The sequence below is a fragment of the Notothenia coriiceps genome, unplaced genomic scaffold (assembly GCF_000735185.1).
Source record: "Notothenia coriiceps isolate Sejong01 unplaced genomic scaffold, NC01 NC01_scaffold00017075, whole genome shotgun sequence".
NCBI lineage: Eukaryota > Metazoa > Chordata > Actinopteri > Perciformes > Nototheniidae > Notothenia > Notothenia coriiceps.
Window position 1 is genome coordinate 229,943 of NW_011349776.1, and position 15,267 is coordinate 245,209.

General features: G+C 40.2%; 2 protein-coding genes across 6 annotated transcripts in view; both read left to right on the forward strand.

The window, feature by feature from the left end:
• Window positions 1-6,429, forward strand: part of LOC104950131 (T-lymphoma invasion and metastasis-inducing protein 1-like) — a 40,663-nt gene extending 34,234 nt beyond the window's left edge. For 4 of the 5 annotated variants that reach the window (XM_010776612.1, XM_010776611.1, XM_010776614.1 and 1 more), the window contains 5 exons: window positions 1,379-1,437; window positions 1,743-1,839; window positions 2,875-2,962; window positions 3,754-3,926; window positions 4,033-6,429. In XM_010776612.1, the coding sequence (XP_010774914.1) occupies window positions 1,379-1,437; window positions 1,743-1,839; window positions 2,875-2,962; window positions 3,754-3,926; window positions 4,033-4,676 (1,061 nt within the window). In that variant the 3' untranslated portion in view covers window positions 4,677-6,429. Of the gene's footprint in view, window positions 1-1,378; window positions 1,438-1,742; window positions 1,840-2,874; window positions 2,963-3,753; window positions 3,941-4,032 lie in introns of all 5 variants that reach the window. The other variant, XM_010776610.1, reaches the window with a different exon arrangement.
• Window positions 6,430-12,678: 6,249 nt separating this feature from the next.
• Window positions 12,679-14,804, forward strand: LOC104950148 (sodium/potassium/calcium exchanger 3-like). The gene is made up of 4 exons (XM_010776635.1): window positions 12,679-12,832; window positions 14,345-14,421; window positions 14,527-14,601; window positions 14,712-14,804. The coding sequence occupies exons 1-4, from the start codon at window positions 12,775-12,777 to the stop codon at window positions 14,802-14,804; spliced, it is 303 nt and encodes a 100-aa protein (XP_010774937.1). The 5' UTR covers window positions 12,679-12,774.
• Window positions 14,805-15,267: the final 463 nt, after the last annotated feature.

Sequence of the window (15,267 nt, forward strand, 5' to 3'; positions counted from 1 at the left end):
CACCGCTCACGAAGTTGCTGCCGGAGCCTAAGAAACTCCACTGGCGGTCATACGATGGCTTAAGATGCCCTCACGAATGGCCCGATGTTGCTACGATCAGAGCCGAATTTGAACATTTCCTTTATCGTGTGTCCATCGGGTTGTTAAATCATGTAAACATATTATGTAAATAACCCAATTTGTGTTCTGTGAAACTGAAAAGGATATAATATATTATTTTGAAGGCAAGTTGACAGTTGTTGCTATGGAAACAACATGACGGAGAAAATGTAATATCTTCTACATATAAAGACAGAGAAAGTAAAGAACAAAGTCTGAAAATATCAGTACAGTATCATAATACTTTAACATAATTGTTTGTTTACTTTCGTTGCAGTTGTATGTCTTAAATGTAATGTAAATGTTGCCTTCGTGTGTGGTTCGGGGCCATCTTCGTGCGAAATTCACAATTCACAATTCAATATTCGTTTGTCCATCGGGTGTACATTTCGGGACAGTGTGACAGGGGCTTTAAGTTGTTTCACAGCGTAGAGTACACTTTTTTACTTATGTTGGTGTTCATTTTTAAGATAGCTCTTCAATGTAAGTATTTACAAAATAAATGATGACATCAGCTTTGTATTGGTCAGCACATTATGTAACTAGAAAATCCTCTCACATGCACAGGATCACACGGGCGGATGATCTGTAAGGCGCTCATCCTCGTGTATTAACTATTAAAACAGTGTGGGATTTATTCTTTTAGATGAATAAACACATTTTCCATATACATGCATTCACACTTTTCTCAGCAGAAAAAAAAGAGCAATTCAACTCTTCTGTGCTCTGGAGAAACACTGCATACTGTATCTTAAAACGTGCAAGCATGCACCACTTAACTGTATCCTACTGAACACTGCCATGCATAGTGTGCCACTCGGTGCTATTTCTGATGGTGAGGAAACACACTTTGGTAAAAGGAAAACCCAGTCGGGCATATAGCACCTTTTCACGTGAAGACCAGCGTGTAATCCTTACATTAAAGGGGTGACATGGTATTCTCACACACCCAGGAGTGCCTTTTGCCTAAAAATGTTACGTAGCTCAGACACGTTTGGCTCTAATGTGACATCTACATGCTATAAGAGCTTTTCCTGGCAAGGCGTTAGTGAGTGGAAGACGTTGCTTCGTGCATGCAATCTCGTGACTTTGGTCCAATTTCATAGTTCATAGCTGAAGCGTGCCAGCAGTTTGAGGCTATTCTTCCTCAAAATATGCAAACATGTGAAAGTGTCCATTTTATATGCTGCGTCAAGTTGTCACTGTAGTTAACTTGGGGATATAATGTGTGAATGCTGACCGTTCTAATGGTTCCCATCTCTCCCTTGTCTTCATTTAGTGTTCAAAACAGCGGTTGTATTTGTGTACAAAGACAGCTCCAAGCACAGGAGGAAAATTGTAAGTATTTTCCCATTTTCTGATGATTAATCTAGTCAGGGAAACACTACCGTGCAGATTGGGACTCTGGGCTTTCCCTGAAGTGCTTTTTGAATTGCTTTTTTTTCTTTTCGCGATCGCAAAATAAATTACGGACGTTTATGTATTTCATAAATGGACAGTAGACTGAATGAGGGTTCTTATCAGAATTGAATACAGATTATGTTTCACCACCATTCTGTCGTTGCTCTCTACTGCTCTCTGCTGTCATGTTGACGTATTGCAGTGGTTCTGTATTAGACATTTACCCAGTGTGTATTTCTCAGGGTGGATCTCACCGAGCGTCTGTGAGTGACGACAAAGACCCTTTCCGGTTCCGTCACATGATCGCAACGGACTCTCTTCAACACCGTGCTCTTTCAAGTATGTATTTTGAAATACAGTAACTTGCAGTCAATTATATTTTTCATCTTTCGTCCCCATTCTTCAGGTTTTCAGATAGGTGAGGAATCACAGAAATTAGGATTGCTGTTGGGGCCAGTTCTAGTTGAGTGAAGGGTCAATCTCATAGTTCTTTTTACACACAAAATCCTCCTAGTTAACTTCTAGAAAACGACTACATTCATTTTGGTATACAAAAAATAAGTATTGTCTCACTCACCCGATTTTTCATGATCGGAATAGATAAGCTGTAAAATCAAATACCTTTGTATTTATTCTATCTCTGAAATATGTATTACACGAAAATTGAAATAGAAAGACAAAACATTTCGAGCCGCCATGTGGAGTCTTTGACCTGATACTTTCAGTCAGCCAGGCGCCTCCATTATGAACGTCTGATCAGTGAGGAAACCTCTGAAGGGATTTGAGATAGATTCATGTGTTACACATCATTCTGGGAGAATTTGTTGAGAATCTGCACCAAAAGTCTGTATTATTAATCAAAGTTAAATGATGTCCTCAAGAGGGAGATGTTGGAGTATTAGTATTTTATAATGTGCCTGAAGTAGATTTGAGCTTTTTGTCCCCAGTAGATTTGCTCATTGCCTGAAAACACACAACCCAAGACCTAATCAAAATAAAAGTATTTGGCAATTTAAAAAAAAAAGAATATAATTTGCCTGTGAAGGGACCTGTCATCCCAAAACACAGAAGTTGTTTCTAATGACTCAATCTAGACCGTGTCTTCTGTGGCTCTTTTGTCAACTCAGTGTTGCTTTTTCTATTTCCAACAAAATAAATGATAACCTATTAAATAAAACAGATGGATACCTATTAGTAGGCCTGCATGCAATCTTCCATACATTCCTGTCCTCAATGGAACTTAAATCACCCTCGGGCGATCCAGCTGAAGTGTTATCGTTTATCTGCCTAATGGCCTGTTGTTAAGGGGGGAGGAATTGATGTTGCTTACTGAATGCTTTTAATAAATCTGTCTTTTCCTCTTCCTCCTCTCAGACTCTGAGGGAACAACGGTGTGTGAGATAGTTCACATAAGATCTGAATCTGAGGGGAGACCAGAGAGAACCTTCCAGTTGTGCTGCAGGTATGAATTAGTATTTTCCAAAAATGCACACATGCATTGGAAACATGTGAACTGGAGGCAGAACATAGAATACAAAATGACCTTTTCTCTAGTAACTACGGCCCGCGTACCATTTTGAATCGGCCCTCAGCAAATTCAAACAGTATAATGGAATATGGCCCACAAATGAAACTTGTGCTTGTCTTATATTGTACTACTTAACTATAAATGTGAAAATATATACACAGTAGTATTCATGTGTTAATAAGAATACTTTTCAAACACATTCAGTCAATTCAAGTTGGAAACTTTTTCTAACTAGTTGATAAGTAAAAAAACCCAATGACAAATTGACATAACAAGCTTGAAATACACCCTTCCTATTTCTCCTTATTATAATCAATCTGAGGCTTCTGTTTTAAGGGATGAGTACGGAAGAGGATTAGGGCCACATGATTTTTCTTTTGGGAGGATTTGGAAAAAAAACGTTGTTTTTTTTCTGAGAAAAAAGTCAGAATTCTGAGATTAAAGTCAGAATTCTGACTTTTTTCTCAGAACAAAAAAAAACATATTTTTTTCAAATCCTCCCAAAAAAAATAATAATGTGGCCCTAATCCTCTTCCGTAGATGAGCTTCCAACAATTAGATTTTTTTTCTTCTAATTTATACCTGAACTTATGAGGCGATATACCTCTAGTGAGTGGCCCAGCCCTTCGTATATATTTCTGTATGTGGCCCTCGGTGAAAAAAGTTTGGACACCCCTGCTCTAGTATGTTGTCTTTAAGTTATTGTGTTTTTCTCCAATCTGCAGTTCTCCAGATAGTAAGAAGGACTTCCTGAAAGCAGTCCACTCCATCCTCAGGGAGAAGCAGCGCCGGCAGCTCCTGAAGACGGAGTCTCTGCCTCTCAACCAGCAGTACGTCCCGTTTGGAGGGAAGCGCCTGTGTGCCCTTAAAGGGGCGCGTCCCGGCATGAACAGAGCAGGTAACAAAACTTAGGTAAAGCTTTTAGTTCACAGCACAAGAAGGGACCAACGATGTTTAGTACATGATATTCACAAAGTAAAACATGTCTCCTCCTGTCGGTTCAGAATCAGCTCCATCACGGACGCTGCCCCGCAGGAAGCTGGTGAGGAACCGCGTCACCATCGACACCGACCTGATCTTCCATGGCAACAACAACAACAGCACTGACCCAGAGACCACCCACCACTCCTCCTACCCATTGATGTCCCAGCATGCTCTTCCTCAAACCCAAAAACCTCAAGGGGAGGACACTGACCGCTGGGTGGAGGAGCAGTTCGACCTGGGTTGCTATGAGGACCAGGGTATGGTGAAGGAGACGGACATTTTGAGCGAAGACGACGAATACTGCAAGTCTGTCCGAGCAGCGTCTGCAGAACCGGCCGACCTGGAGGGTAAGATGGAGAGACTGGAGCTACAGGGCGGAGAGATGACGAGCCACAACCTGAACGGACGGGTGGAGACAGGAAGTGAGGTCATGCTGAGCGTGATGCAGGAGGAGGAAGTAGAACGGATAAAGCTGCGGGACAATTCAGGCTCCGTAGACTCTTTCTCGTCCTGCGGGGTCGCCATCTCCCGCTGTTCAACCCCAGGTCTGACGCTCGCCCCCCTGAAGCAGTGTTCTGTGGAGGGGGCCTCAAACAAAGACCATGATGTCATCTGGGTGCGACGGGACGACTTTGGTAACGGGTGCAACGGTGACGTCTTCTGATTGGGACTAATAGAAAGATGAAGAAAATGAGCCAAAAGGGTGGTTTATTTAACTTTTTTTACATAAAGTAAGAGTGCAAGAAAACGGGGGAGAGGTTGAACACAAGCTTTAAATATGTTGAATTTGGAGGTATTTGTGTATAGGAGGAATTGAACCTCACCCAGTCCTCCCTGTGTTGCTACACAACCCCCTTCTTCCCACCTCTCCTGCATCTCCCTTGTTCTGACAATCCCAAAGTGCTGAGCCACCGAGCGAGCGAGGGGAGCTTCTCATCCCCAACTGCTTCTAAGTGAACCCAAAAGAAAACACGGTCCTCACTGTTTCTTGATACCCAAACTTCACATAAACCTCTGGAATTGTATGTGAACGTTTGAAAAAGACAGCACTGCATGTGCACGCAAGTAAACAAGCAAAGTGTGTGTTTGTACACTGACAGTACACAGGAGCACAGACACATGTACCGTGCACACATTACTGAAGAGACGTCATCACTGAACCGGGATCTTCTGGCCAAAAATGTCTATTTTTCAACACAGGAATGTGGGTGTTATATTTTTCTGACTCAAACTGTTTGTATTTTAACACTCAAAGGGCTGTGTGTTACTGAACTTTCTTCAGGTGCTTTTGGCTAAACGACTGCTGTGTAAAAAGATGGTGAGATCCAACTAGCTTTATCGTGCTTTTTAACGTTTTAACTTAATATCAGCTGCACATTGATGTATAGCCAGGAGTACAATAGAGTGCCGTTAACCTCTTGTTATGAAAATGTTTTGAAGCTCACTTTTGTCTCCTAGCATATCCTTTTTGAAATCTTTATTTAATTATTGCTTTTTGACTGTAACTTTCAATGTTTACACCACACTCAGCTGCCCAGTGTTACAAACCACCTTTTGTGTGTTTGGTGCCAGAAACAAGCTTGACAGAGCCGTCGCTCGTGACCTTCACATGAATGTCCAGCCTATGATTTTGTTGCTCTAATAAAATGCAGTTGTTATTTTGGGAACTCCATCAAGGTCATCATTAAACTGGATTCTTCTCACCCCTGAGGCCTCCTCATGCTCCACATCTTGGTTAATAGCATTATAACTCCTCCAACCATCCTGTTTTACTTGAATTTTCTTTGATGTTTTGAAAGGAGTTATTCAACAGAACCATGTTGGTGACTCCAAGGAGAATCAAACGGTTTTCCTCTGATCTCTTCATCTCCTTCTCTCTCTCCAGCTCTTTGACCTTTGTCATGTCAGAAAGCATCACAACCACAGAAAAGCTGGTAGAGACAGACTTCACATCCATGACATTTATCATCAACCCTTACTTAAGTCCTTTCCTGCATTTCTTCCATTCTCCACCAGGCTGTGCTGTTTCACTTTATGTCTTCACAACACGCTGATTGCTGAACAGTCATGCGCACCTTAATGGATGTATTGAACATGCACTTAATACCCTACTGTGAGGGGGAGGGGGGGAATCTGAAAGCTACTCTGATACAGAGTGGGAGGAGAGTGGAGGTAGATAATACACTTTGGATGTTTCTTATTGTGTTTTTATTACGATGCTGGTTTCTTAGGTTTTAGCTGTCTGGGTGACGGAGCCCAGCAGAGACGTTCAGACTGTGAGGTACAATCACCTGGCCTTGGAGGCAAAATCCTGTGAGACCCCCTTTGACTCCTCCCTTTGTACTTTTAAAACTGTGTTCGTACATAAAACTGTGGAGTATTATAATTTTTATGTTAAAATAAATTTTCTAAATTTAGTTTTGTGTGAATGTGCTTTTTATTTGTCGTGTTCACACTTCACTGAAGGGGTGGCTTTCCATTATTATTAGATTGGATGACATTGAGCTGCCGCTTTTATCCAAAGCAACTTGCAATAAGAGCATTAAACCATAAAGGTTAAACTCAGAACAATAAGACAAGTGCAGATATATTCGCTTGAAATAAGCCAGACCCTTGTAAGTGCTGCTGCATTAGTTAACTCGTAAGTCCTTTTTTATTATTATTTTTTTTAGGTAATGGACAAAGCCTTCTTTCAACAACCCTGATAAAAAAGCAGAGCTAGATTATTGGCTGACATCATAAACGCCTCATTTGGATTATCAGAAAATCCCATTCGGAACAAAAAAAGATTGATTCCAGGTGCCTTTTAAAACTCAATTCCAGTATTGAATTGTTTTGCCTTCAATTTGAGGATTGTCAAATAATGAAAAATATATATTTCCTTAGTATAAACTAATGGTTACAATGTAAATATGTACAGTAAAGTACTAAATAAAAAATATTTAACATATCCTGAATTGCAAAATGTAGTTTAAATGAATCTGGTAATCCAGTGTCTTCAGTTTCTATAGAATTTTGTCTTTTTCGAAATATATTCATTTATTGCATTTAAAGGGTTAGGGTTAACCTTTAAGGGTCTTCTGTAACTCTAGCAGACATTGAGATGCAGGGACTTCACCATGCAGAGACCCCTTCTGCTCAGACCAGTTTAGCGCCGGAGCTGTTGCCCAAGGTCTCCTTCTGGAGAGGCTGATGGTCATTTCCTGAGTTAATTAAGTTTGTCTGTTTTGTCAGAGGTCCAGGTTGAAGTTGGCAGCTTTTTTTCTGGAGCTCGCTGGCTTCGAGACAGTTGACAGACATTGTGATAAACCAAATGTCAGTTCTGACGTAATGTCTTGAGGAGATGAAGAATGTGAGTTAGCTGGCCATTTGAATCTTTGCCTTTTTCAAATGTCACGGTATCACACAACCGTCCAGAGTTAACAAACTACAAAAACCCAAAAGCAAATACATGTCACAAGCTACACAAATCCCTCTTTCATATACTCAAATATTTATAAAAAACATGAAACAAAAATATGTATTCAAGGCAAGGCAAGTTTATTTATATAGCACCTTTCAACACAAGGCAATTCAAAGTGCCTTACAAAAAATGAAAGACATTAAGAAAATGGAATTTAAAATCAGTCATTAAAAAGAAAAGATAATTAAAGAAACATTAATAGAAAAAATAAATGGATAAAAGTTACAGTGCAGTCTAAGATATGAATAGTTCAATTAAAAGCAGTGGCAAAAAGAAAAGTCTTTAGTCTGGATTTAAAAGTAGTCAGAGTTGCAGCGGACCTGCAGGTTTCTGGGAGTTTGTTCCAGATATTTGGAGCATAATAACTAAATGCTGCTTTTTCATGTTTAGTTCTGACTCTGGGGACAGAAAGCTGACCAGTCCCTGAAGAGATTGTTCTCTTTAAAGATACAACAATGTGTTTAAGTCTGATGGCAGCTGTTAGAGCACATCTCTTACTCCTTTTTTTCTTCTTTTTTTAAATCAGTACAAAAAAAACATTGCCCTGTCCTGTATTTGTTATATGAGAATGGGAAGGCTTCCAGTGACCTACTCAGATAAGACCTTGTCTGCAGTGAGAGATAATCTGGCATCTGCCCATAACCTGAAGATTATTCTCCTCATCAGGACCGGTGCAGAGCCGCTGCCAATCCATCTGCTCCTTAATCCATACCGAATACAGCCAAGCCATCCAGAGATAATCAGACTATTCAGTGTAAAAACTGGTATTTCAATTAAAAAAATATAATATTATACAAAATATATATATTTCAACCACTTTTGGTACAAACAGCCCAATTTGTATAGTAGAATAAAGTATGGGTTTCAACTGCCATGATGGAAAGCTTAAGGCTAGACCATGTATTTTTATGATTATGAAATACAAGCATACCAGCGACACACATAACTTCACTTCTTTGGATAGAGAAAATAACTTCAATTTTATGCAATTAAGTGTATTGTTTCTTTACAATCTCTCCGCCCAGGTGTATCCTACCATTTTTATTTTTATTTTGAAAGTTCGTACCGGAAATGAATGCCTCTTCATCGTGTTATCGCTGTTCCGCGGGCTCTCTGCCTTCAGCTCAGCCTCCTCGTTGGACCAGTGCGTGAAAGTGGACGTGCTCACTACTGTTTACACACAGTTTTTCCACAGAAGATGTGAATTGGATAGATTTTTGTACAGGAAAGTTTGGATCCACGCTGTTGATGCTTCTTCGTTTCTTCTGTGCGACATCCTGATGCAGAGTGGAGAGCATTTCATTGGGAATAAAACTTGGGTTGTGCGCTGGCATGATGGCACGGCAGGTGTCTCTGCGCTCGGATAGAGGCCGTGCCTTCCTGTCATGGTGTCAATGCCCGCGGTGAGTTCCCCGAAGCACAATGGAGGAAGCAAAGAGACTTTTCTTCTGTCTTCTCTTCGCGCTGCAGCTCTGTCTGAGCTCCCCTCAAGTCCTCAGAATAGGTAAGAGCAACAGCTGTTTACGCACGGTGTGGATGAGTTGAACCAAGAGTACTGTAGGTATTTGAGTTTATTGTTTGTGTCGGATAGGATCACATCTTATTTCATCTCTGTATTTAATTCAGCAATGTGAACTTTTTTATCCCCTCATCCATTACATTACGCATGAATTTAATTATAAGCTTACTTGTTGTTCTTATTCTCTGCGTTATTCTGTCATTGGTGATGTGTCACAACAGGGAAAAATGTCACCTGAATCAAAGGACAAAACAGACTTTGTCAACTTCCCTCCCTGCTGGTTAATCGGAGATCAAATATATTCCATTCGTTAATGAGTCCGCACATTCAATTACTGTGCGCATTGCAAAGGTCGTTGCAAGAGTCTGAAATACATTTTTTATCTCAGCTGAAACTTGTGGGGGATCTACCTGAGCTGCATACGTTTAACTCACATTTAAATATTTATCATTCTGGGAGTTTTGAGTCTCGCTGGTGATCATAATTTGATCAAAATGTCTTCAAAATGCCATTGATAAAGGGACATAAATAGTTCAATTCTTGCCATCAGAGGGTCTATTTGAGGCTTGTGCAATACATTCAAATTATCTAATTTAAATGTTAATCTGATTTTAAACTTCATTATAGAGGACTACACACACACACACACACACACACACACATCACAGACAGACAGACAGACAGACAGACAGACAGACAGACAGAAAGAGTCGAAAGTGATAGATTATTGATTCCTCAAGCAGCTGATTCACAAACAGCAGAGATCTATCCATCAGTGAGATTGGTGTAATGTAGGAAGTCAGGGCGATGTAATCATCCTCAGTCCTGTGTGTAGTGGATTTAAGAGGAGTGGGAGGACTCCTCCAAGGCTTGATTAGGCAGGAGGAGGCTGTGGGCTGTGTTCATTACCCAAGCCTCTCCTTTTTAGGCTTTGAATCAAACCTGAGTCAAACGGTAATATGTGAACATAATTGACTGAATTATTTTTAGAATTGGGATCACTGCCACTTGTTCCTAACTTGAAGAGGTACAGGCTAAGAGGATCTATGCAGTAGTAATCCTGGATTGGATAGGAACAGAGAAAGGATATATTAGATATATGTCCAAATCCTTATCCATCTTGTTTTTTTACACTACAAATCATGATTTTGCATTTCTATTTTAATATTTGTTGTATTTAACAACACAATAAGACATCTGTTAATAACGAAATACATACATTTAGCCATGATATTCCAAAATAATAATAATTTGAGCTTTTTAGGTGAAAGTTTCCTTTGTTGGTTATGCCTTGTGACAAAATGGCTTTCATACTTTGCTTGGATAATTAGGGGGAAAACTGTGTATGGGTGGGAGTTCTGATAATTGCAGAGCATTTTCATACATGGTTTAAAAAATAAATAACAATGATAACCTTGAGAGCTACTCTTTGTTCTTCTTGGAAAAATCCATCTTTGAATATGCAGATGTTTCAAACGTTTAATTGCAGGACAAGAGATGTTGCTTACTTGCACTAAGTCATATTTTATAGTGTTTGTGCACTGATTTATCTATAAACATCATTCTTGTGTGAGTTGTGTATCGGAACTCAAATGACTTCCGAGTCATGGCTGTAATGTCAAATGGTAATTTAAGAACAGCTCAGAGGGACGTTTCCCCTTCAGCAGATTCATGTTAAAACAGCCTTTTAGTGTCAAACTCTGCACAATGCATCATGTTGAACAGTGAAGGTCAATGGAGTTCTGAGTAGTAGTACCCAAAACTAATTTCTGAGTTGAGGGTGACTTTAAATTGCTGGCCAAAAGGAAAAAGATTACATTGAATTTCAGAGGAAAGAGATCAGTAAAATGGTTCTCACTCTGTCAGCATAATATCAATATACTTATCACTGACCCAGAAAGTATGTTTGTTTGTTCTTACGGAAAATGCATGACATACGGAAATGTCTGTAAAGATCACCCACAATTTGACCAAGTCATGTTTAAGCAAGATGAAAAATAAACATGTCTTTACTTTTTTTGTGCACACTAGTCAATTTTGAGCTTTTTTTCCTTACCAAAAATTATGTTTCGCCTTTTCTGTATTGCAATGTCTTTGAAGCTTTCGGTTGCACATATTGGATATATCTGTGATAAGCCTGGATCATATGATATTCTAGACAAATGTTTTTTTACCAGCCAGTTTATCTTGATTCAAGATTCAAGGCTTTTATTGTCATTCGTACATAGCTACAGTGTAGTTATGTCGATGAAAATGTGTAAGTATACAATCAAATAGAATAGAGTAGTGCCTTAAGAGTCTATATACAAGTGATACATAATCTCTAAGTTGCAAACAGGTGAATGTTTAGCATCTTGATGTATATATATGTATTGGTTCTCTTTTCTAGCATGGGCAGCATTTGTTCATTTGATCTGCACATGCAGAGGGTTTCTCGTCTGGAGTTTAGCTCTGGGTCACACATTAATATTCAGGACCATTCAAGAGCAATAAGTTCAGCTTTGATGGTTCAGCTCTCCTCTCAGATTCACTTGAACAACACAGTCCCCGAAACTCTCCCCCTAAAGATTTAAATACACAGACACTATCAGTGACTGTGTGTGTGTGTGTGTGTGTGTGTGTGTGTGTGTGTGTGTGTGTGTGTGTGTGTGTGTGTGTGTACATACTGACCCAGATTGATGTATTTCTCTCAGGCACACACACACACACACACACACACACACACACACACACACACACACACACACACACACACACACANTTATGTTGGTCAATAATTGATATCACGATTATTAAAAACGATTATCCATTTACTTTGAAAACATCCATTTATTGAAAAAAAAAAATGTGAATAGTATGTTTTTAACAATTGATTACCCTTAACTTTAAGTATAATTCAACTGAAAAACCAATACAAAAATAATAATAAAAAAAAACAAAAAACGTTTTATTTCGATTATGTTTTTTTTATTTTTATTGAGCAGCCCTAGTACAATAGAAGAAGGTTAAGGAGGTGCTACTTGTGAAGGATCTTTTAAAGAGCACTCTAGCTTGGACTAAAAGCCACTGATGTGAGCTGCTGTGAAGACAGACAGAACTGGATCAGAGGTGACGGCGTTGTGGGAGCATTTCATGATTCTGACGGTAGAAAGACACCGAGCGCAGAGAGAGGTGACGAGTACAGAGACCCCTTCTATTGTCAGAGTACGAGCACATCAACAGCGCAGGTCGACCTCTGCCTACAAAACGAGTGACTTCATCAAGCTGAAGGCACATCTGGCTTAAATCCCTAATGTGGAAAGTTGCACGTGATCATCTTGAACCTGTTTGTGTTTCAGTTTGTGGTGTTGTTTTGTGAAATCGGGGCAAAGCACATTCCTGTCCAGTAGCCTTCAGTAAACCAGTGCGCTGAGAGACGCTGTGTATCTCCCCGCCGTTCCCTCCCCTGCCTCGCTCTCTCAGACCTCTCCTGAGGGTTTGTAAGGAAAAATAAATATTTTTAGACTGAGCTGCTGTCACTTAGCTTTTTTTTTTTTCATTCTTCATAAACCCCAAACCATGGGAAACACATATTCACCTCCCCCTTTCTCACTGTTCAGGCAATTGCCTTGCCTCTGGCTTCCTACTGCCACCCATCAAAAAAAAAAAGGGAAAAAAAAAGCTGCCCCCAGGGAGAGTGTCGCCATAGCAACTGCCTTCACCAGAGCAACTCCTCAAAGCATCTATCTGAGGTACATGTTGCAGCCCTCGGTTTCCAGCGACAGAATAACCTGAGAGTTTATGTTTCGGGGAAGAAAGGAGACTGGATATCTTCCAGCGCCGGGACCCAGAGAAGAAGGTGAAACGAAATAAAGCCCCAGATGTCCAGCCGCTGATCAGCTTCAGAGGAGAAGACTCAAACTGTGCAGCTCGCATTCAGGCTTCCCTGTTTCGTGCGATAAGATGACAGAAAGTTTACATGCTAAGCCTCGATGATTTGGCGGATACAATATGACAGCTGGCACAAGAAAATTGGATTGTTCCTCTTAAGAGAGAGAGGAACGGAGAGCACTGGGCCTCAGTTTATGGCACAACAAGCAGACAGTGCTCGCTCTGGCACAGACACAAATCTGTAAACATTGCTGCACAAACATTTAGATGTTCTAACTGAACATAGCCAAATGACTGTCCCCTCTCTGGAGCATATGGCCTCTCACACTGCCGTGTCAAAGACCAAATCTCATATCCTCGCTCACCAGGGACCCTCTCCTAATCCACGCAGTCTGTTGTTCAGTTTCCATGCAGCCGCGGCGCAGCGTGCATCGTGACGGCTGCTCTCTGCTTATTGTGTGCCTGTTGACCCACTGTTGTCTCACAGCAGAAGAGCTATTTATAGCTCCATGCTCTCCAGTAGTTTAAATTCATCCAGCTCGGCTCTGAGTTGAGAATTAGATCTGCACTCTCCAGGCTCTCCTTTGTAACGTTCAGGGAGCAGAGGGGAGCTAGGCTGTCATTAGCCCTTTTTTCTCCTTAACACTCGGAGGACAGGAAGCAGCTGCCAGTTTCACTTCCTGTCTCACACTTCACTTCAAGACAAACATGATGTTGTTGTGGGTTTTACCATGCAGGAGATAAATAGTATTTTTACACATTTTGAAAAAAGAAAAACTCTTCTTTAAATATTTTTATTTATTTAAAAAATAACTGCTTGTATTTATAGTTAGCAATACTTTAAGAAATGTATACTGAAATTCAACAGTACAGGAACTCAGGCAAATGATTTAATCCGGTAATAATCTTTTTTGCAGGACGATAACAATGTCATTTATTCTCAAAGTGTAGTTTACGCCTCAAATATGAATACATGCCTTACAGGACAGAATCATTTAAAATGCACACATTTGTTATTGATCCCATTTTTCCAATTCGCTCAAGTCTTGCTCATCTTCAGCATTTGGTTGTGTTAGTCATCTGCACATTTCAGAGTGGCCTTTTATTCGGACCAGCCCAAAGCATGACAGTGTTCTAATACACTGATCGCCATTTTGATAAGAAACACCCGTCATGTGGATTCATCCTCTTGGCATCATTTACCAACATTTTAGAAAAGCAAGCCTTAGGTTTGCATAGTCTTAAGATCTTTCATTTGACGTTAGCCTTGTGCTTATACTTCTCTTCAGTATATGTTATATCACTTTCTTACAGACTATTTATACCTATTGTATTCGTCTGTTCAGTGAATTGATGACGAAGACAATCAGGCTTTTTTATTACGTTTGCAGATTGTAGCATAAGGCTCGTCTTGTGTGTAACTGAGAACACTGAGAACATTAACTGTATGTAAATCATTATTATGTCTATTCCCCTTCAGCCATCCACGAGTTTCCAGAGGACATTTTTACCAAGGAGCAGAGGAAGAAGGGGGCCGTTTGTCTGCATGCTCTCTGTGTGAGTATTATGCAAGCTATCCCCTGAAATCAACAAAATATTTTACAAAACAAGACCTACATAACTTAGTGAGAGTTTGTCCCTGTTCTTTCTTATTCTATCCAGGCCATCTACATGTTCTACGCTCTGGCCCTCGTCTGCGATGACTACTTTGTCCCGTCTCTTGAGAAGATATCTGAGGTGAGCTAACGGCTATTGTTACAGATACTATTTTCTTAGTTTAACAGACGATTATTTGTTTCTTTTTCATTTTATTCTGAGCTTTTATTTCTTTTCTTTTCATGTTTCAGAACCTGCAGCTTAGTGAAGATGTGGCCGGAGCGACATTCATGGCTGCAGGAAGCTCTGCTCCGGAGCTGTTCACGTCTCTCATTGGTCAGTAGCTGATCCAATCACGGACCAAGTAACAGTGGCACATTTAAAGCATGCGAAAATGCAAAAGTCATTTTTAACATTTCTAATGAGAAATGCTGGAATTTGAAATAGTCTTTAGAGCCTCTGCAGTGCAAAAACCCTCCATAGGATGTCAGCATAGTCTAATTGAAGACCTCCGGAGGGATTTTCTATTTTGTCAGGTATTTTCTTTGAGATTAGTGAACTCCAGATAGAAAGCTGGATGACCCGTTTGAGACGACAGACAGCAGGGTTTTGATCTCAACTTAAAGGGGACCTATCATGCAAAATCCACTTTTGTACGTCTTTTGTCATGAATATGTGTCCCCGGTGTTCCAGGGAACTCACCAAGTGTCAGAAAACACAACCCTCTCTATTTTCCTCCGTACCCAAATCTCTAAAAAAGGGGCTGCAACGGATCTGATACAGACTGATCCAGATTTGAACACTTCT